Here is a 23,743-nt window from a genome sequence, read left to right as displayed (position 1 = left end):
GTCTGTGCATTAGGGTATGTGTGCCACTCTGCATGTGCGCATATGTGTGTGTGCGCACACGCATATGTTTTGGCAGGTATATAACATGCCAGTAATACAAAGAAAATACTGCCAATTTTTTTGCCCTGATGGACATGTGCTGTAACTGGTACTGATTTACTCCCACTAGTATTCATAAAATTAATCCTACAGCGTTCCAGTACCCTGCAGGTAAACATGCGAAAAGCAGAGCAAATAGAAAACTGGGAACTATTTGAAGAACCAACATAAGCACATGGAGTATGCTGACCAACAGCAAGCAATAGCAACAATCAACCGAAAGTGTTTATGCCCAGCTCATGGGTTTCTAAATATCCCTGAAAGGCTTTAGGGACACTTGAAAAAAAAAAAACATCACATATGCACACTGACGAGAAGATGATATGACTTCCAGGACTGATTTTAACCTTGACAACAGCAAGCACAGAAAACCCTGCAGTTCATTAGCGCCCAATGACACAATGCATTTGCAATCTGTAAACATCTCTTCCATCTTCACTCTGCCCTTGTTCAAGAATCTGTTCCTCTAGAATCCAGGCCGCCAGACTGATTATGACTCAGATTTGTTGCATGTGTGTGTCTCGTGCGTCTTCTCTGAGCCTTTTGTGTTTATGTGTTGTTATTTGTTATGCTTGGCCACTAGCTTGTTTATGAGCATGGGCTTGTGTGCGCAATTGCATAACGAACTCACCCAGCCACCACTATGAAGAAGTCCAAGCGGTTCCATGTGTCTCCAAGGTAACACTTCTTGCCAAATATCCCCAGAGCCAGCATCTTGATCACCATCTCGATGGCAAAGAAAGCGAAGATAAAATGATCGAAGTCCTGCAGAAAAAGACGTGTATGAAAAAAATGTTAGTGGTACAATAATGACCTATTTCCATTCCCTGACAGCAGCATTGCTGTGATTTGACATGACAGCATTGATGGGAAAACTGACCCTTAATTTGATTATTACTTGGACGAGGTGGTGAGGGACAGGATGGTGTTAAAAGTGCGGACGATCATGGACAATCCCTCCCTCCCACTCCATAACACAGTGGACAAACTGAGAAGCAGCTTCAGCAACAGACTCCTGCAGCCTCGCTGCTCTAAGGAACGCTACAGGAAGTCATTCCTGCCGTCCGCCATTAGACTCTATAATTCATCCAAACCCATTCAATCACAATAATTGTTTAATGTTTATGTTGTAATTTTATTTCTATATTATTCTGTATTTATGTAAATATGCTTATTATTTATTCTTTCTAATCTATTGTATTTTATTTATTCTATTTCTATACTTTGTAAATACACCTGCTGCTATTTGTGTCCATACACTACAGTTATATTCCTCCATGTGTAGGCTGCTATTACAATTCAATTTCCCTACGGGGATGAATAAAGTAAATCTTGAATCTTGAATCTTGATTATGATGTAAGTGAAAGTAAGTTGTGCTGTTAATGTCTGCCACTCATAACTGAGACTTTCCACATGGAGGCACAAATGCTTTAAAAATCATTGTTATACATCATCTAAAAACCTTGTCAATTTTGAAATGTCAGATAGCACAAAACTGAGTCATATAAAACAATCCAGATAACACAAAGGGGGCACAAACTACTACGTTTCTCGTTCTTTACCATCACCTACTTTATGTTGTGAGTTACACCACGCTTACATGTGTGAGATGCACTGATGTTGTCACCAACAGAGATGCATTAGCCAGGCTGTCCCAGTCACCATACATTGGTCTTAAAAATAGCTGGCTGAAACCCTGTGAGATTAAAGTCATACTTCAATATTCCCTGAAGAGGAATCCTCTTTTCTGCATGTCAAGAGGTCATGAACCCACTGAAGAGGCAGAAAACTCACATTTGTAGCTGTTAAAAGACAGCACAGGTGTGTTCAGGATCGCCTTGCTAAGAATCAAACAATTGACCTCAATTCAGATTATAAACAGTAATTTCAAATGAGCTGCTAAATGTGTTCTAATTGTTAAACTGTGGATGAGATTGTGGACTGTGGAAGAGATTGAGGAATAATTTAAATGTGATGTAAAAATGGCTGAAAATGGTAGCTCGGTCTTTAGAGGACTGGACTGAGAAGCAGACGGTTTTCCGTTCAAGACCCGTGCAGACAAAACATTTCTTCTGGCAGTAGGGGAAGTTGCCAGAAAGCCTTCAGAGCAATGCTGAGGGACCCTTGAGCAACGTACTGATCCCACAATTGCTTACATAGCAATGAGCACTGCAATGAGCTGGCGACTCATCCTTGGGGCGGACCTTCACCCATATGCAGCTGGGACAGCTGTGTCCCCTGACCCCGAAAGAGATAAAGCAGTCGAGCAAATGAAATGAATCAAACCCTTTCTTTATGCTGAAGACCTAAAGTTGTTAATACAACTTTTTTTAAATCTTTTAGCTTTGCCATTTATCAAGTGAAGCATGATTTGATGATTTATAACCATACAAAATGCTGACAAAAAATTATATACAGGTGAATCATATTGAAGCAGACCTTAATGGTGCCCTTTGAATCGTTCCACGCTAAAATTCTCAATACCTCAAGTGTTGCCCCTCTGGTTTCTGGGTTTTTACTTGTTTCTGAAATTGTTTCCCTCCTCTGACCCATTTCTTTGAGTTGACCTTGGGATACCACCCCATTTTTTATGCGGGAGGCTCCATCAAACACTGACTTTGCAGCTTTGTAGCAGAGCATCACAGCAGCTGGGTGAAGCTCATCACTTCACTCTGAAAGGGGTGGATTGCCAACTCCCTGTCAGGGAAGAGTTGCCTTGAGCGGAGGTTCAAGTATCGTTGCTGTGTGTAGTGACTGAAAAAATATAAGATTATGAAGCCAGGCAGCTAAAGGTGGCTGCACAAAGCCATAGAGACAGCACAGGGAACCTAGAGGTTCGAGAGCCACAGTTTTTTAAGCACAGGTGAAACTAACCCACTCTGACACACCACTGCAAATCTTTACTTCACCACTATGTGAAGTAAATAAGGACAATTTTATAAACCACAAGGTTTGGTTGTTTGACATCCACAAGTGCAATTGAAACAAGTTGAAATTCATTAAAAACGCTTAAAATTTGACCTTGAAAGTCCTTGAAAAGTGCTGGAATTTGAACATGAAATAAGTGTACAAACCCTACAAAGAGCTCAAGGGAGACAAACTGCTAGATTATGTTCATATATAATTATATTTGTAAAACTTTTAATAGCCAGCAATAAAGGTAGAAAAAAAAACCTGTCACTAGACAGCTGAGTAAGGGAACAGGTAAATCACGTTTCCTGTTATCAGGTCTGCTTGATTGATCATTAGGATACACATATGTGAGCATTTTCATTCATTTTGATGAATGCTATCAATTAAGGAATGTTTGGAAAATCAGGTGACCTACCCATGCTTCAACTCAATTAAATCTAAGTCTCACATCTTCTTAAATACGTCTCAAATACTTATAAGCTGGAAAATAACCTCATCAGAAATTAGCTAGCCTTCACATTTCCGCAATCATATTATAGTTTCAGTAGACTGTAAATGTTTTGGTGCAATAAAAAGCCATGTTGTCCCCTGTACCACTTGTCTCAAATGAGTCGAAGCACCCTCCAGCTTGGTAATCAGCTTTTAAAAAGGTGCGTTGCACTTTTTCGACAGTCTGCAGGAAAATAAATAAAAAAATGAGACAGCTCTGGGAGCATGACGGGGAATGAATGAGATGAGCAGCCATGTTTACCGTCAGAACCTGCGGTCTGGTACTCCAATCTTTGCTCAGTCTTTAGAGACGCTCCTCTGCTCCGGAGTCAGGTCTCATTTATTTTGTATTAGCTAATAGAAGAATCGCCCTTCGGACTCAGGGTGTTGATGGAGACACTATCTTCACTGACATACACCTTTACACGTTTACCATGCCTTAGGGGCCTTTGATGAATGGATATTGTTCAGCTTGAGTTATTGACATCCAGAATCCAAGGATTAGATGGCCTTTGGTCACATAGAGTAGAACTTCTGCTGACTTTTGGCCTGACTATACAATAACAGTACCTTTATCATTTTTATCTATATCATAACACTGGCTAACAGTGTGAAGTACTTTGGTGTATTTGTACACCAGACACATATTGGAATAGAAGTTAAAGAGACGCAAGTTTAAAAGATTGTGAGCAATAAATTTCATTTAGGTTCACCTCGATGAACAATTTATTACAAGTATTACCGGTAGATGATCGTGTGGTGAGCATCCTCGGTGCAGCATTAACAGGTTAAATCAGTGTTGGATTGTCCAGTGAGACAACTAACTCTGACTGGCTGTTCAGTTTTGAGAAGCAAGAACACAAGAGTAGAGACTGAATTTCACACCTGACTCAGAAGGAACAGGCCTCACCAAGGTGCCCAACAGCTTACGGCTAAAACACACTCTAATCCAATCTGATTTCCACTATCCTCTTAAATCTTTCTTCTGCAGAGGTTTATAGAGGGACATTTCCCAATTTTTTATTTTTATTTTTTGGAAAAAGGGTATATGGAACAATTTCACATGTGGAAATCATCCAGTTAAAAGGCCCATTTCAGAGACAAACTTTAACACATATAGAAGTCTTATTTTCTTATAACATTTAGCGAATTTAGAGTAGTGATGACTCATGATTATTAACGATATCTAGTCAATAATCTGATTAAGAGTTGTAATCATTTGGATGCCTGAAATCTACTTTTAATCAGAGTTTGAACACAACCATGTGGTTGGTGCTACAGTCAGAACATCATATGAACTATAATTTAAAGTGAAATCCCACTCATAAGTTGTGTGTTTGTTGTGGTTGTGTCTGTGCACAGTCATGTGGTGCAGGTGGCAGGAAACATTTTTCATCTTTCTATATTTACTAAATTCCAACCCTTTGCTCTTTACACAAAAGGAAAATCCTCCATCAAAGTTTGTGCACCAGAGCGACCCTGGAAATCCTTAGTAGTTAATATAGTTTATCCTCAAATGTCATGTCAAACATCACATATTCGTGTCTTGTCTCCAGACAAGTTCAAAGGTTATTTTCTTGCAAGAAGTTAGTTTACATAATCTAAACTGCCAAATATTGCATGTTTAATTTATTTTTGGGTTTTAAAAGGAACCAAAACAATATAATACCTATTATTTGTAATGGACAGCGTGATCGAAGTAATTCACTATTTTGGTATTGGGCATTGGACACAAAGAACTTTTTTGGCAAGTGTTAATCGTGTATCTAACAAAGATTTAGTCATGAGCACCAAAAGGACTTAAATACAGTTACCTGTTTAGATGTTTTGTCAAGCACTCACTCAGTACATTTACATGACATTACATTAAAAATGCATCGACATGTTTTATTGTAATTGAACATCTACTCTAGCATGTATAGAGGCCAGACGGGCTGGAACTGGGCGAGATGCCCTGCGCATCTGCTAGTGCCCTGCATAAAATATTGAAACAGCCTGTGGAAAGCTAAATATATAAGACAGATTACCTCTGGATTCCCATTGTAACTTACTAGTTCACGAGTAATTCACTAGAATTGTTGTGGTCTGTGATGTTGTAGGTTAACCAAATATGGCCTGACACTAACAAGTTCAAAGAGTCCGAAACTCCACCTATCATAGTGGAGGCGACATGATTTTAATGTGCACGTGCACTGGCACTAGTCACATACAGGTTGAGTAGTTAAGTAGCACTGACTAAAATAAAGGTGGATGATTAAAAAAAAGACTTATATTAGTCTGCATTTACAGCTTCTGACTCATTTTTAAGGCTGAAGTTTTCTGACACTCCTGTGTTATCATGCCCATATTCAGTTTTGCTTCATCGTTCAGTTGAGTCCCCAGTAACTTTCGAAGTAGTTCTTCTCTTGCCCTTTGCCTTTATCTTTCCCCCTGCTGCTGGATGGGATTCCTTCTGCATGTCTTTCGATAGCATCCCCCCCTCCCCTCTCCTCATCTTCCTCACATCTACTCCCCAGCTTCCATCCCTCTCATCTCCCTCTTATCTTTATCTCCTGCAGCCTCCATCTCTCCGAGGGAAGTCCTTCCTCCTTCCCAGGCCGTGTGATGAGGTGTCTTGTAGTATCTGAGTGTAGAGGTGATTCTGGGTAATGTTACATTGTCCTCATGCTTCATGTTTTCATATTAATGCGACGTGCACATGTGTGACTGTTCACGTCTGCGTGTTGACCCTGTGCTCAGCTACACCCTGCAAAACAAACATGACCTCTCAGCCTAAAGAGGGACACACGCATAACAGCCCTGCTTGCGTGTGCGTGTCTGGGCCGTGTTGCTTCTAACATTGCCTGAGAACAAGTGTAAACACATGTGTCAGCCAGGCGCACACAGACCAAGTTGCGTGTTATCAATGGGACTGCCGACATCACATGCTCTTTATGTTCTAAGGGCACTTAATCGCTAATGCTGAGTGCACTTAAATGCTCCCTAATGACTTAACTCCACTCGCCATAAATCCATATGTGTCAGAGCGCTTTAGCACGGTGGCTGCATGTGACATTTTGAACAACAACCGTCTGAGGTGGCTCCGGAACATTCCTACACATGTTGCATGCATTTGCTTGTCCCCCCCACCCAGAAAAGGGAAGATGGTGTCAGGTATAACGGAAGGTAGAGGGTTTCCAGTAAGGACCACCAGCTCTGTATAATGGTGATAGTTACAGATTCATTTATATTAATAAAATTAACAAAACGTTAATCATTACTGGTATCATCTGGATTTTTTTTATTTTAAATTGCACGTTATTTGCCTATTTTTAAATTATACCTTCATAATTGTTCATGGTAATCCAAATTAACTTTCAACCCACTTTTATTGATATGTTTCTGTTACAATCAATATTGTCTATATAGGCACTTGACACAAATCCTAAACCTCAACCCCAAACAAGCAACAGTAGCAAAGCTAAACTCCCTTTTAACAGGAAGAAATCTTGGGCAGGACCAGGCTCATACGGCATATTTGATAGGTTCACCATTTTCTATTTGTTGTAACCAATTGCAGAATAGCACAATCCTTAAATGGGCTCCTGAGTGTGTTCTTTGTCTTTATCACTATATACAAAAACAGTTTTGTGATGTCTGGAAGAAACTCAAGATCCAGTCTAACTCATTTAATAGGAATACTGGAGCATCTCAATGTAACTGGATTCTGGATTTCGAAGCTACAGCATAAAAAGATAAAAATCTAGAAAGTGGCACCATGTAAAACATAACATTCAAAGCTAATGGAAATCTGTCACCTTCAAGGACTCCTTTCCTAGAACACATCATAACACATTCTCTTGAAGTTTTATGTATTCTTTAACCAGGTAGCATCATTTCTGTTGGCTTCTGCAAGCTTCTCCTGAAAATAAATCTCAGCCACTCTGTATGCTAATTCTTCCTGTCACCAGCCTGAATGCTATTATCGCAGGGGTCAGATGCGCCAGGCAGTCGTGGGCGACATCGAAGCTGCAGCATCCTTTGCGAGGTGAGGAGCAGGCAAACTGTAATCTTCTATTCACCCGAGATCCACTCCTCACATGTGGAGGCAAGATAATATTGTGAGAGGGACTTTTCTGCTCAATCACTTAGCATTCAAAACTGTCAAGCACACAGGAGACCTGGTGTCTCTTCATCCCACACCTGCTAGGTTGAGGTAATGTGGTTCTAATGCATCGCACTGCCATAAATGTCGATAAAACTTCCCCATCCTCATCAGCCATAAATTCCTTAGCTTCAAAGGTTTTGCATTTACACAACCTTCAGACACAATAACTGGAGGAGCTGTAATGTCACAATTGTGTTCAGGGGAGAAATTTGCTACTTGTCATTTTTTTTGCTACTGAGTCTGCTGTCTAATAGAAAAAGTTTTGTCCATGTGTGTCCTTTTCAATATCCTGCTTTGCTTTGTTGATCTTACAGATTTTTTCTAATTAAAGTTAAAATTTTATAAAGGAGCAAAATTGAGCAGAAATTGTTCTGATTCAGTGGGAGCACATTATTTGTATCCCGCAAAATAGGGTCTGCAGTGTCTCATCCATGCCGGAGCTACTTTTATTGAAATTGCCTCAACAACAACAACAACAACACTACCCCATTAGTGTTACTTAACCTAACAGAGGTTAATGAATAAATGGAAACGGCTCCACACAATCTGGCTTTTTATACAATGGAACTTTCTAGAAAAACTCTGCTTTAGCTTCTGGTTTTGGAGCTTCTGAAGACTTGTATAACACTGTTCAGGGTTCCCACTTATTGTTCTTGGCTGCCTGCTCATAGTGAGCAGTATGGGTCATGCTGTAATGACTGATGCTTTCCAGCCATGACATCAGCTTTCTTCTCCAAATCATCTCAAACCACATCTAAGCTTCATTTCCAGTTTAGTTCAGTTCAAAAGGCACCGTACTGGGAATGGCTGGACTCCCTTCATTCTGATGTTTGGCTGACCGAATCATGATCTGCAACCAACAACTGAGGGGTGATTCATCACCATTTGTGCTTCTGTTTTAATAAGTCATCTCTACATGAGTCAGGACTTTCTTACCGCCTTCATCATATATTTTATTGGTGAGCTGTGTTGCCATGATATCTCTCTATATACATAACTAACACAGCTGTTGCCATACCCCCTACAAACCACACAGGGCCAACACAGATTAAGGCGTTCTGCTGCAAATCATACTGTACCACAGCCATGTTTTCTGCACTTGATAACAACATCTGTAGGTTGCTAGAGGTCTTATTTGAGGTGCTTATATTCATCATCATTGCTCAGAGCAGGCTGACTTTATTGTTGATCCCAAACTGGTCAGTAAGATGAGGCTCAGGCTAAAATTCACTTAAAGGGTCATCGTTTTGGACATATATGCAGCATACATTCAACTGACCTAACCAAAGAGCTTGTTGCACACATATGTCAGGCAGAGTTATTGAGGTCTTTTCTGAGACCAACATCTAAAAAACATGCATAAACACTTGAAAAGCTATGAGTTCCTGCAATCATCACAATTTAACCATAAATTTGTGCTAAACAGTGAAATCTGACACTCGCCATCACATTTAGCGGTGACTACATCATTTCTTGGATTGATGCATGATCCAATCAAAAATGTGTCTTACCTGCAGGATCTTGCATCTCTCGGAGTCACAGTTGATGTCCTCACAGGGATGGAACATTCCCAGTGTCACGCAGTTCAGCAGGATCACCAGCATGGATGCTCGCTCGAACCAGGTAGAGATTTAAAGTTAAGGAAAAGAGCAAAGATGTGTAGAATGGCAACTGTAAAATGTTCCTAAAATCAAAGTTATAGGCAAGGCCAGCTTTCTACAGTGACCTCATTAACCCATTCAAATCTGTCAACATGTGCTCCACACCAATTAACCAGTCGGTTGTCAACAAGAACAAAAGAAAGCAATGGAGGAGTCTGGCCATTGAGTCAGTCCACTTTGCATCTCCTACTAGACTCTTCATATCATTTTTTTTCACAGGGTTTCAAGGGCAAAAACATCCTTTTTTCCTTCTGATTGAATGTGGAGAAATTGATTATGCATCATGCACAAAGTTTCTAATATGGTTCGGTTAAAGGGACAGCAGGAACGAAGTGACACCAATCTAGGAGCAGATGTTATGAGAACAAACTTTAAATCTACAACCACCTTTTTTCCCCTTTTTTTAGAGAAGATCAGATTAAAGTCTGCAGATATTTGCATCTCCCACAGAGCTCAACTTAATATTTGCGCAATGAAGTGTAATTAACATTAAGCTGTGATAGGAGGCTTTACCCAATCAACGAATTGAAGATTAGTTGAAGACTAATTGATTACTGATTAGAGTAGGCATTGGATTCAATTTAGCAGTGGTCAGGAAGTCAGTGTGTTCATTATGTTTAGCTTGTGAGGAATACCCCAAGTGAAATCCACTTGAATGTGGCCATTTATTTATTTAGCGAGGCATAATTCAGTCAACGGGAATCACTTAGGATAAACCAGAGGTGATTAAATTGTTTGCTTTTGAAAGATGAAAACAACAGATTTCTTAGTTGTGTTCTTAACACCCATATCACTGATTTTTACTCTTCGTCCTGAAGCGTGAAAAAGATGTTTAATTACCTAAAATGGTTCCTTTTTCCCGAAACATGCCAAGACACCACCTATTTCTGAGAAGTGTGAAGTATATTTTCCAGTGCAGAAGAAAAATAATGTGCAGGAGAATGATCCAGTCTGAAAGGAATTCTAATGCTTGACCAAAATGTTATCTGGAACTGGGAAAGTGATGAACAAATTCTAGCTGGTTGTTGACTCTCAGAGCTCAGTAGCATCTTGCTTGCATGCGGAGGGCAGCACAGGATCACCCCGCACTCTGGAAAATGCTTACAAAGCTCTGAGAGTCCAAAGGGACGCAATTAAAAATATCACTATGTATGGCGAGTGGCATCATTAAACAAAAAACAAAGGCTCAGACACGGTAGTGTAAAAATTGTGATGCAGGAACTTTTAAGGGGACCAAACTATTGTTGACATGCAGCAAATCAGCTACTGTAACATAACACAAACATTTAAATAGGTTTCCTTGCTATTTATTTTCCTTCCTTGCTTTTTTACTGACACTTTCTTTCTATCCTATAGAAAATGGAATTGAATTTAACTGCATTATGCACGGAGAAGGCATAAACACTCGCATGCTGTGCTCTATGATGTTTCATTGCCATCAGGTATCTGTTTGACGTTTGTGACCTCATGCAATGCTTCTTCCTCAAGTTATTCTGCAGGTGGAGTGAAATGAAACAGAAATCCATAGGGGAACACAAATAAAAAAGCAAAGCAACCGCAACTATTGCAGTTTGCTTCAGGGCATCTCGGAGCACGGGGAGGGGTACGTCCCCTTGTACTGTTTCAACCTATGTTGTCTGCACAATTGTCATAAACACAAAAACTCAAAAAGTGGTTCAAAGAGGGTCCAAAATATCACCAGCTACAAATAAATACAGGTTTTCACAAAGTAATTATTTGCTTCCTAATTTATATTAGCAAGAGAAAACTTTAGAGCTCCAGTTATACTTTCTGTGCAACAATAGCGAAAGTTACCCTCATTAAGGGAATCCGCTTTGTCAACAGTACAAGTCAGACGCCCACAGTGAAACAGAAGCCTCCCATGATGCACTTTCATCTGCGGCACTCAAAGCTTATCAGAATGGGATATAGTGAAGGACAAAAACAGAGGGGGGCTGTGAGGATATCTGTCAGGAGATAAAGAAGATTAAAAAAAACAAAAAAAATGAAATCTTACAGTAAAAGAAAGACTGACTTTAAATTAGGAGAGACTGCCGGGTCGCTCCTTATTTTAAGGATTAGGTGTGATTTGCTACACGAAGGTATTTTTTTTGCAGCCAAATTATGTGATATTTTGCTTCTATTGCAGGTCTTACAGACTAGAGAAAAGAAAACATCCTATATACACATTATAAAACAACTGGTCCATGTGTGGACAGAGCTGCTATCTTGTGTCATCTCACATGTCGTCGGAGAGCTTTGTTTAAACTGCACAATGTTATCACATCCAACTATGGTGACTTCTTTTGTATCAGCACCCAAAAATTGAAGAAAAAAGGGGTTCAAATACTTGAATACCGAAGGCCATTGGCTGATTTGTGATTTTGTTGTTTTATTTCAACTGGAAAAAGGCCAGGTGAAGATTTTTGCCATGTGTTTTTCTCCCATTTGATGTGTTTTAGATGTGTTTTACGGCTGATACCACGAATCCGAAGAAACTTGCTTCAGACATAGCGTGAGCTTTTATTTAGCTGGTCTCCTTGTTCACTTAAGAACTAATAGAGAAGTTGCAGTTTCGCAATTTAAATCAACTGGAAAATAGACTAATACTTACAGAGGGACCAGAGTACAAATATAGACAAATACGAAAAAGAAACAGCAACAACAGTCCTCCAGCAATTAAAAGCAATCCATATTTAAGCAAGAAAATACTTTTACTAATGCAGGTCACTTTTAACCCCAAATGTCACTGTATTTTATATATTTATTTTTAAAGCTGAAATTATACACCTTTTTAAAGAATGTGAGTAACAGGAACCTGGCAACCTTAGCTGTTGCCCTTGGGCTCCCATGTAGACAGCAGACAGGTTTTATTGGTACACTTTCAGACCAGTGAAGCATATTAAAATCTGTTGTTTATTGGAGTTGTTATGGTTAAATAAGAAAAAAGAGAGAATTTATTAATAGCAGAGGAGAGAAGAAGGCACAAGCAGAACCATGGAGCCAAGGCAAAAGATTAAATATGAATAATTTGAACCATTCAATCAATAATTCTCCCTCTCCTGCCCTTATCCTGTGCTTCCATCTGCCCAGCTGGGGGGCTATAATTAAACAATAAGGAGAGAACACACACGTACATGCGTGCACACACATACCTTCATGGTGTCAAGATATAAACAAGCGGTGATGCCCTGAGGGATGCATTCAATTAGAGGAAAGATACACAGGGATATGCTCCGTCAAGACTATGAAAGCAAAACGAGAGCGCTACAGCACAAACACACATGAGAAACAAATATGTCTGCAAACTCATCCTTCATTGGAGAGGCAGACTCACTCACACCTGAACAGCTTTCTGCATTCTGGAGTTCTCTTCAGTCAAACATCTATATGAAACTCGCAAATACGTACATGCATACATGTGTGAATAGCACACACCTGAAGAGCACATCCGTTTACTGCAAACAGGGTGTGAAAGATAGCCGACTTGCCAATTAAGTGACGGATGAAGATTCAACAACTTCGCTTGCTACATGCTACACTGATGCCAACAATATTCTTAAATGGGTAGGATCGTGTAACCTTCTGTTATCTTCTGTTTGGACACTGTGATAGATTTGTTTGTGCCTCTTCTTCCTTTCCTCTACCTCTACTCTCCCCAGCCCCCCTCTCCTCTCCAATAGCCTGGTCCCTGTCGTGATTTAAACCTGTTAAGGGGGGGATGGGGGGGTTATTTGCTACTGTTGCATGGTGTTCCGCTTTCTTTGTGTTTCTGTTGGTCGCCTTGTATCATGGCATTGCTCTTGAAACTACACTGGAAAGATCAAAAACAAACCATATGGCATTGAGTCCTCTTACTTAATAAAAAAAGGATTATTTTCTTTTGGTTTTCTTTATCCTGCACTGGTTTATTTACTCTGTAGGGTACGTGCGTATTTGAAATTATCCTTAAAGGGGGAAAAAACACCTCACAAGAGGCAAAGTTTGATGTAAAAAGTTAAATCCCCGCAAGTTTTCAGTAGGTTGTCTTTCTTTCATGAGAAGGGAAATGAGCTGTGCTGTACACACACCATCAAGGGCCGATCAATATGGAGGAGCTCTTCTGAATACATATTTTCAATTGTGTTTACATTTAGTCACCCAGGACATGGTTCTGCATCTGTGCTCGGTCTGGTTCTGCATTCAGGTCACAGCCTTGGCTACAGTCTCTCTCTATTCCATATCTCATCGAGGGGCCATATATGATGCAGATACACAGAGAGAGGCTGTCATGTGATGAACTTAGCAGTGAACAAAAGTAACCTTACAAAACTTTTGTATTTTGCCCGCTCTATCACTTAAGTATCCAATCAACACTTTACATCAGGTGTTGCTAGCATCTAATGAAAAACGGTTCTGTAGCCAGAGAGTCTATATCACACCTCAGAGGAACTCTGCAAGAAATTATTTACACGTCTGTATAAATTTGTTTAAAATCAAACCAGCTTTCTCACTGAATACTTTGGAATATCTAGAAACTTGTAAATGGATGTTGGCTAAATTATATCCATTATAAACCTCAAGTACATGGGAAGTTGTAACTTGGTTTAGGCACTAAATATCAGATCTTTCTGCTGCAGGTGGCTGCTTCCAGATTGTCAGGACTACATTGTCAGTCCATTTGCAATTGTTACGCTTCATTTCTATGTTTAAGAGTGAGCATAAAATGAGTTTTTCCACATCTCATCAGCAATAACTTTCAACATCTTACAAATGTATGTTAGTGTAGTTTTAATGTAAATGAAACTGTATTCAATTCATTTTCATCACAATCTCAATGTGCATTCAAAATGGACTTAAATCAGATGGGGATCATTTCCAAAAGAGGACAAAATCAAAAAATTTCTGCATTTCTTAAGTCATCCATGCTGATTATGTTGTCTGAGCTTACTCTAATCACTTTACATGCTACCATCTTGTTAGTAGCTGGTTTATATCTGTAAACTGTGACAGAATAGGTCAGCCGGTCAAGATTCAAATATAATTAGATGGATGCCACCTAGTGGTGTTGAGTATTCTTTGGACAATAAATCAACTAATCCTGTACTTGATAAATTATTAATCTGGTTAAAATTTTGTTTAACTACTCTGTACTTTTGCATGTTATAACACTGTGCACCATGCACTTTCTTTGTTCCAGATATTTTCCAGATTTTTTTGTTTTTTTTTCACTCACACAAGAAGGCTCATTTTTTAGCCCCATTTTTACCCGGGGCTGCGACAGGTTTACAAGCCAAGACAAACCTTTGTGAAGGTGTGTGAAACAGGATGTAGCCCAGGACTTTGACTTTACCACAGAAGTCAGAGAGAGCTGCTGCTGCCACATCTACAAAGCCCCTCAAATCCTTTTGCTTCCTCCTCTTTTTTCTTTCTGTTTGTAGCTAACTGCTCCGAGCACACCCGAAACATTGATCGTATAAAGTGTGATAGTGCTCTCGAGTAAAGTCCTTAATGCATCTTAATGTTTATGAGGCTTTGCATACAAACTCTGTTGATCTGGCAAACAACAGCAACTCTCAAATGTCGTTATTCTTCCACATTTAAACAACCAACTCCTCAAAAATAGGGAAATATAGAACATAGGGACTTGACACTGTTTCTGTAATATAATCACTATTCAAATGTCTAGGTAGCTTGACTGGTCCTGTAAACACCCCATCTGATAGGCAACCATCTCAATGTGTCCAAGATCAACCTGATGCTCCTCAACCTTTTAAATACTGTAGAGAATGACTGGCCTGCAAATCCTCTACACCCAGGGGGTACACCAGTTCTACCACCCCCTACCTCCTCTTACCTAGCTCTTTTCCTCTCACAGGCCATCTGCTCTCCCTACAGGGAGCTTCAGTACGGCCACCTAAAGTCTATTGACAACTAATTTGACAAGTGATTTTAAGAAGATGATCAATTGTGTGAAGCGCCTGATTTAAATGCTAATTATTCTATGTGGAACTGACTGCAATTTATTTAATTATCCTTGTGATGGCATTCTGGCATTGTACAACCTCAAAAAAAAAAAAAAAACAGCAGTTGACTGGATGATATTTTGATAAGAACAGACAAAAGCTAAAGCACAGATCAGGTGGGCGAGAAGTAGCAGAACACAACAACCAGAACTGGATAACAAGGAAAAATGATATAACTGGAGAACAGGTGGTGGGGGTGGAGCAGGCAGCAGTGCCTGTTCTTGCACTATGTGTGACCCTGCAGCACCTGTATAGTTTGCTAAAGTAGATGTTGCTCTTTTTTGTTTTTTGAGTGAATGGCTGTGAGTTTAACACTTTTTTTGATTACATAAAGTTATTTTTTGCGCTAGTGAGAGGTTGAAATCATGTTACAGGGAAGCATGGCAACCAGTGATGCGAAAAATCCTGCTGGTACCACGTTGCACACTCCAGCCGCTAGCTGACACGGTTTATCAGCAGATGAGTCAGGAGCTGGGGAGTTAGGGGGTTGAGGGAAATTGCCGGATATTGTTAGATTGCCTGTATCAGTGCCTACCATACGGGAGGCAGATTGAAAACGGGCATGAGCAGCGAGGATGGAGAAAGTTGGGGTGCTTAGAAAATGTAAAGGTAAGGGCAAATAAGAAGAAAAGATGCTCACAGAGGACAACAGGGCTGAACCCGGATCCATCTTTTTGTTAAGATGATATCAATTACCTGGCCTAATCATTTCTAAAAGAGGAGTATTTACAGCAACTGCTGTAAAACTTTTCCTATTTTTTTATTAAATCAAACAATCCACTGAAAATATGCAGGAATTGAATGTGGCGGTCTTTGCTCATGAATATGGATAGACACGGAACTATTATACTGACACAATGAGGACACTTAGGCAGAGCTGTGCATATGAGGGGATCAATTTTTATGGGAGGGTGGCAAAGAGAATGGCTGACTCTGCTGTTTGGTGAATATTCAAAGAGGAAAATCAAGATGTGTAGCTGAACAGCTGCCTAGCTTTCAGGAGTTTCTCACATGTAGAGTCAGCCAACTAATGGGCTCAATGCACAAACAGATTCTCCACACACACACGTGCGCACACACATATACACCTCATCATCCTGGAAAACACCCTTGTATCTTGGAACTGCGGACTGCGAGTTGCTAAGCAACAAGGGTTTTCTTGGCGAGGAGTGTGAAGTCCCGTCTCTGCTGCCGTGGTGTCTGCAGCTGGTGATGAGGCAGAGCCGTCGAGTGAAACTTTGAGAAGCTATGCATGTTTTCTGGCATAAAACATCAAGAGTGATCTTTTCTCATCCCCAAAGCTCACTGTTATCCCTGCTTAGTTAAAGCAAATCCTTGTTCCACTTAAGGGTGTCTGAAAGTCACACCATGGTGGGGCAATAGCAATAGCACTGCACAACCGAAGACATGATCTAATATCTGTAGCGTCAAAAGACTCATATCTGCCAAACGCAGAAAAAAATTGCTCTACTATTCCATTAATGCGCCTGCAGGGCAACCTGCAGATAGATATTTCACTCTTTTGGTGATGTAATATGAGGAAATATCAATCGAGCCAGAAGAAAATATTTTCACAGTATGAACTCTACTCAAACTGTAGATCTCATTTCAGTAGATGCTTCTAAAGTACAAACTGTTATCAGCTTGACAAATTACATGTTTATTTATAATGAAAAGCAATTCTGAAGGTATTAAAGCATAGGTGTCAAACTCTGGCCTGTGGGTCAAATTTGGCCCGCAATGTAATTATATTTGGCCCGCGAAGCCATACCAATTGACTATTAGAGCTGGCCGGCAGAATGCTCTGTTGGTGTTTTGGTGTGAAAATCCACATTCCACATCAGTTGGTGGTGGTAATGCACCAATATGTGGCTTGCCAACCACCAAGAAAGAGGAAGTAGTCTTAGCAGATGGACCTGTCTGTCTTGTATGTGAAGCCAATGTGCATTACAAGGAGAACAACAACAGATGACACTATAAAACACAACACCAAGACAAGCACAAGCACCTGGAAATGAGTCAAAGGCGCCAGAAAGTAGAAGTGATGAAAAGGCAATATATTGACATTACATTAATTTACAATGGCAAAAGATTACTGTTGAAATTTAATTCAGAGGGCTGCAAATAAAAAGAGAAGAAATGAATGCCAGGGATAAAATACATAAAATAAAAATATATCCATTGTTGTACTTTTACATCAAATCCACTGGCATATCCCCTGAAAGCACGAAGAATCCCCTGAAAGTTATGAGCAAAAAAAACACATTTCTTAAAGAATAAATACATTTCTCACCTGAAGTTGCAAACATAAAAGACTTGTTGAGTGAAAGGGTTTTTAGGAGAATAAAGCCAAGAATTAAGTTTGAAGAGAGATTTACCTGAAATCAACTTAATCTGTGTGCTAACGCCACACCCTCTGAATGTGATTAGGTTAAAAACTGTGCAGACAAAAGAGAGAATAAGAGGTGAGGAGACGACAGAAGAACCTATCAAACTGATAAAATGAGAGGGGAAGAAGGAGATGTGAAGGTTGAATAATTGATCTGAAGCCAAGTGAACCTTTAATCCAGTGATCTTCTGAGATATAAAGACAAACAACCATTCACACCTGAGGCCCGTCTCAATATTACTGCCAGAAAAATTGGAGAGAACCCATGAAGGCAAAGGAAGAACTTTTAAACTTAACACAGAAGAAAAGACATAAATATATAATTTTTTTTAAAATACAACTATCAAGGAATAAATGTGTTTGCACTACACATCCAAGATAAGGTAGATAAATAATCAGGCAAAAACATTGTAAAAAGGACAGGATATTGCTTATTAATTGGCACTAACTATTTCCCTTCTCTTCTACTTTGAGTGTTCTTAGTAATCATTAGTACTTTTGCATTCAAAAAAAGACGTTTAGAGACATAAATCAATGAATGTTTTCAGTCATCCAATTTAGAACTGAAGAAGCCTCTTGGATAAAAGGGGAAACATTGAAAAACCAAAGGATGTCCAGTTGAATTTTCCTAAACCAAGAGTTTACAAGCACAGACTGATATTAGGCAAGGAAAAAAATACACCATAAAGGGGGAAAATAAAAATGTAAAAAATCAAAGCAGCATGGCAATGCCAGAGCCTGATCAGTTTTATCAATGCAGAAAATCTGGCTGCAGATCGAAACCCAGATTAAAGGATTTGGTGGAAGCACGGTGCCTTGATCTGCACACAAATGCCTAAAAAAACAACCAAAAAAGAAAGAGAAAATGCACACAGATATCAGTGTGTTAGATATGGAGCTTATGAACCCATTGAGTAACAACATGAAAGTAGATCTAAACTCTGTGATGACGCCATGAAGGCAGACAGGAAAACCCGAGTGGAGCCTGAGAAAGGCTGATTATGAAAATAATAAAAGACGTATAAAAAGAATAAAAGAAGTATAAATGTGTTAGTTTGTGATAAAACCTGTAATTGCAATCTGAGAGCGAGCCTTGAGTGCAGTTGTTCTCATAATTGTACAACCCTGCATTGTATAATGTTCTGAACTAAATGGGATCAGTGTCATTTTCCCCTTCAGATGGTCTGGTGTTCCTGAAGGTTGGAGATGGATGTTTGACACTAGAAGGATTGCCTAGCCTAATGCTAACTATAGATGCGATATTTAATAGCCTACTTCTGGGATCAGCAATATTTCTTGAACAAACCCTACTTTGAATTGCAAAATAGAATGGTTAATTGTCATATTAACATAAAACATTATTATTTAATGAGTGAGAACATAACTGGGAAACTGCACACCACTAACAGATCCCCACCCCCCCCACCCCTCTCACACACACACACACACACACATTGACTCTACACTCCCCTTATAGCCAAGCCAACCCCCTGGCACTGAAGAAGCCATTACAGAAAGCAAATAAGCCAGAGCTATAAGTTCCAACAGCTTCTCAGAAGAGGAAAGTCAGACACACAATGACTGCGTGAGGTAGAAAAGCAGCCCATAAACCTCAGCGACTCAAACAGCTTTTGCCAATCTGAAAGAATGCCTTGTGGATATTAAATGTTGGATGATTCCAAACTTTCTGAGATGTAGGGGGAAAAAACGTTCAAAAAACTTTTTGGCTCTCAGAAACAATGTTAAAGAAAATACGGAAGAAAAGGAGACAGTCTCTTAGAAGCATTTGCCACAACAGCAACATTTTAAATCTTTCAACGTAAGCTCCTTCTCGACTGTCGGTGCCTGGCGTGGGTGGCGTTGTCACCGAGTTCAAGCGAGCAGCAAGAACCCAAACAAGTACAAACAGTTATTGAAAAGAAACCCGAAATAACCTCTCCCAGACCTGCACGCCGCCGTCTAACGCGCTCCCGACCACAGCCTCTGCAGCCCAGAGTCTGCTGGAGCATTCCTTCACCTCAAATTGCACCACACTGTGAGTGCCATAAAATGTTGCTGGTATTAATGTTAGCAAGCCCCCCCACAACTCGTCTTACTCACGCATGCACGCAGAATGCAAAAATTCAGACCCCAATAGATGGCATGTGAACACTGTCCATGTTTCCATGACAATAGCAAAAATGTTTACAGCCCATCTCATTGGCCAAGATCCGGTTTCTATGGAAATGGAGGCGGCATTGCTGTGTTTGGGCATCATGGGCCGCAAATGTGTTGATATTATGTACAGTACAGGAATGTGTACACATATGGCTGTGATTAAGCGCACACATGCAGAGATGCAGTGAGAATAACGTGCATGTACAAAATTGAAAGTTTGACCGTCCTGAAGCACGAACAAGCACTTCATATTCTGTTTTCAGTTAGTTTTGATTAAGATGGGCAATTTGTTTTACTATTGCATTTCTTCAACCTAGAAACATCACAGTTAGCAAAACCATCACTGCCACAATCATATGGATAAAAAATAACCAGCATTAGTGTTCTGGGGTTTAGTCAGCAAAATACACCTTGAAATTAGGACGTCGATTAAATACATCCAGCTGTAGTAGAAAGTTAGTACATTTTGTGTAAATTCAGAATTAAATTTAATATTATTTTGTGACATAAAATGACAATAAGTGTACATCAATATGAGAGTTTCCTGCCAACGCTGGTACTTCAATCACAATCAAAATACTGCGGGGCACAATATCCCTCCGCTCGCCTCCCCAGATTACAGGTTGCCAGTTTGGTTGCCGGACCCAGTAAGAACGTTTACGTTGACCAAAGTAATGTCTCAATTATGTTTCATATTGCCACAATAGCCGTGCTAATGTTGGAACTTGGAACAGCGTCTCAGATTTATGCCACACAAACATGCATAACGTTATTCGACAATATTTGAACTGTCCCTCATTCCATTATGTAGAAATAAGTTAGCCAAACGTAGCTGCATCCTACCTGACCAGGAGCAAAATTAGCAACTCAGGCGTCAGTCTTCAAATTATCCTCCCCTTTCAATCATCTCCATCTTTCAACGGCATCTCCGACAGAGATCCTTGTTTTATTTCTGACTTTTTCATAACTGTTGGGAATCATAATGCTTTTTGTTGTAGTAACGTCAAACATTTGCAATTCCACACGTTCGTAGCACAAACTAAGAGGTAACTGGCAACCTGGATGCCGAAAGCCGCCTGAATTTGTGATTGGTAGATAGGTGGAGGGGCAGAGCAACAGACTGGGCGGGCTGACGCATTCGATTTTAAAAAGTTACTGTAAATACAGTGCGCTAATTGCTATTTCCCTCTTGTGTCTCTTCATAAAAGTCCTTGTGTTGATTTTAAATAGTTTGTATTTGATTCAAAAATGTATATACTGTATACGGCCACCACAACAAAGCCTGAAACACAAATGGTTTGTCTTCTGTTCTTTGTCTTCTGAGGCTTTACCTCAAAAGTATTATCAGTATTCCTTAAACTGAGTTAAAAAAGCAAAATTAGATCTGTGAGATATGGAAAGTAAAAGGTTACGCTTCAGTACATAGCAGAGGAAATAGAATAAAGGGTACAGAATGCACAAAGAGATGTCTCTTTTGGGTCCATGAACGTCTCTTTGTGAAGTGCTTTCCCAGGTGTGCACAGCACAAACAATGTGCCTTTCACACAAAAAAGCAGACTGTGTAAAGGATCAGAACTGCCCAACACAGAAACACCATACCACCATGCCCACCCTCTTCCTCCACAATTAAATGACTCTTTGGTATAAGCACCAGCAGAAGTGCAGAGTGGACTATGAGTTGCTATGAATAGACTGTTTACGTTCAAAATTGCAATACAACAACTTTCACTTTTAATATGGCCACAAGATTTCTTCTTCCGATTTAACCAAGATTTTAGATTAAATCTAAAATGTGAGATTTGCACAAATCAGGCTGCACATCAGCATCTCAAACACAGACGCACATGCAAAAATAGCTGATCTATTTTCTACCCGCCACCACCTGTGTGATTAGCATCATATTGATGTCTGTTTGATCCCTTTTATCATTGTTTATGATGCAGACAGGTGCAGCTGATGGCGATTCCAAACACTATTCAAATTTCTCTCTCGATGAATGTTGACCGCTGAGGCAAATTATTTACAAAACAATTACATTTTATGGAATATGCATAATGTAATTATAAAAAGACAAGCAGAATTGTGTGACGCTTAACTATGTAATAATTAAGTGATGCTAAAAACAATGTTGCTAAAGAGAGATCTATGTCAGCTGGATTTAATGCACATTAGAGTTACATTTGCTAGCATAGCTGGCAGATAGAGACCATAATAACAGAGTGAAAGAGCCAGATGGGGAATGCATAATTAGCCACAAAGGTTAACAATCAGATCTAATGGGTGCTGAGTAAATACCAGCGGCTGGCTAATAGCCATTAATGCCCTTCAGAAGAGCTGGAGGACTGTGACATCAGGCTACATAACATAATATGAGGCTCAGATGTGTTTTGCCTGTAAACACAATCAGTCTATTTGTTGGTTCTCTTCAAGGTGCACAAAAAAAATCAGTTTGAAATTAATTATTTAATATTTGGTCAGTGTGACAAAGGTTAGCACATTGGCCTAACAGCAAAAGGTTTAAAGTTACAGTATCTTTCATTAGAAAAGAGTTTTTTAATGCCGAATAAACATACCTTATCCCCTGCTTAGTCTTCCAATCTGTGTTAAACTCACTTCCACCCCAACTGCACCCCTCTTAATGTTTTAGCTGAACCCAATATCTTTCCTGCTGACAATGACATATGCCTTTGTACATAGACCAAGATCAGATTTGTGTAGCTTTAAACACAGAGTTGTTAAAGATATTTTCTTTTTAATAAATATATTGTGTTGGTTTCAGGCCTAGAGTCAGGTTATGCAGTTTAACTACTAGTTTGAAAAGCTTATCACTCACACCTGTCTGATTTGCATGTCACTGGCAGCTAGGCTAGGCTAACTTCTTTCTTTTTTTCCTGATTAGCATCAGTAAAACAGCTTGATTACAACTAACTTGCAGGGATCACAAAATCTGAGACACTGATGGTGCTTCTAATGATAGAGCCATATCTAAATGAGAACTGAATGCCACTTTGTTAAACTTTAAGGGTAAAGATGACATGATCTGACTCTAAACTTTTCACAAAAACATGAAAAATACAATTGCTGTCTGTGAGACCATTGCATATTGAAGTCATGAATGTCTTGGTTCTTTTTTCTTTTTTTCAGTTAGTGAGTAAGTAGTGGAGCCGGATGAAGAAAATGCAAACTTTTGCAGGCAATTTTTTTTGTTCGGTTGGTTGTCCTGCTTTTTGAGGGCATGTGGGCCATTCACAGTCAGGACTACAGACAAGATTCAGGTCTAGAGGTTTTTGGGTTTTTTTTTCTAATGGAACACACCAATTAAGTGCGTGTTGCCTGAGTGGGCACATGCATTAGCTAACAAGAGATGACAAATACGTGCGTACGTCTACTGATAGATCACAGGTAGGAGGAGGCTCATTAGGGGTAAACCATCAAAAAATTATGACAAAAGCATATTGTTCATAAAATGACAACTGCAGAAGATGTAAGAGACAGCATATTGAGCAGAAGACAGACAACAGATAAAGACACAACCACGCTACCCACATGAACATACAAATACACATTCTCCTGTCAGAGTTAAGTCTCTCCTGTTGCTTTGGCAGCAGTGATCAATTCCCATTTGCATTACAGTCAGGTTTCTCATTAAAATGCCAGCACACTTTACCTCCTCTGGGAGGTTATGTCTCTTTATCACACACTCTCTCTGTACACCTTTTTCACTCGTTCACAACGAAACTGTGTGTGGCGGCCACTACTTCCCTCCTTTCATAGACAAACAGAAGGTGGTCATGATTGATCTGCACACTCTCGGTGTCACAGAATCGGTGACTATTTGGGGACCTGGGTGTGTGTATATGGTATGTCAATGGCCCGACATTA

General features: G+C 39.7%; 1 protein-coding gene across 18 annotated transcripts in view; it reads right to left on the bottom strand.

The window, feature by feature from the left end:
• cacna1g (calcium channel, voltage-dependent, T type, alpha 1G subunit) overlaps positions 1–23,743 on the bottom strand; it is a 157,250-nt gene that overhangs the window by 91,923 nt on the left and 41,584 nt on the right. For all 18 annotated transcript variants that reach the window (XM_057055744.1, XM_057055661.1, XM_057055662.1 and 15 more), the window contains exons 3-4: positions 9,161–9,273; positions 731–864 (exon numbers count right to left, since the gene is read on the bottom strand). In XM_057055744.1, coding sequence (XP_056911724.1) covers positions 731–864; positions 9,161–9,273 — 247 coding nt within the window. The remainder of the gene's footprint in view (positions 1–730; positions 865–9,160; positions 9,274–23,743) is intronic.

The sequence above is a fragment of the Takifugu flavidus genome, chromosome 1 (assembly GCF_003711565.1).
Source record: "Takifugu flavidus isolate HTHZ2018 chromosome 1, ASM371156v2, whole genome shotgun sequence".
Classification (NCBI taxonomy): Eukaryota; Metazoa; Chordata; class Actinopteri; order Tetraodontiformes; family Tetraodontidae; genus Takifugu; species Takifugu flavidus.
The sequence above is the reverse complement of the archived record's forward strand: the minus strand, read 5'-3'. Positions and strand labels throughout refer to the sequence as shown.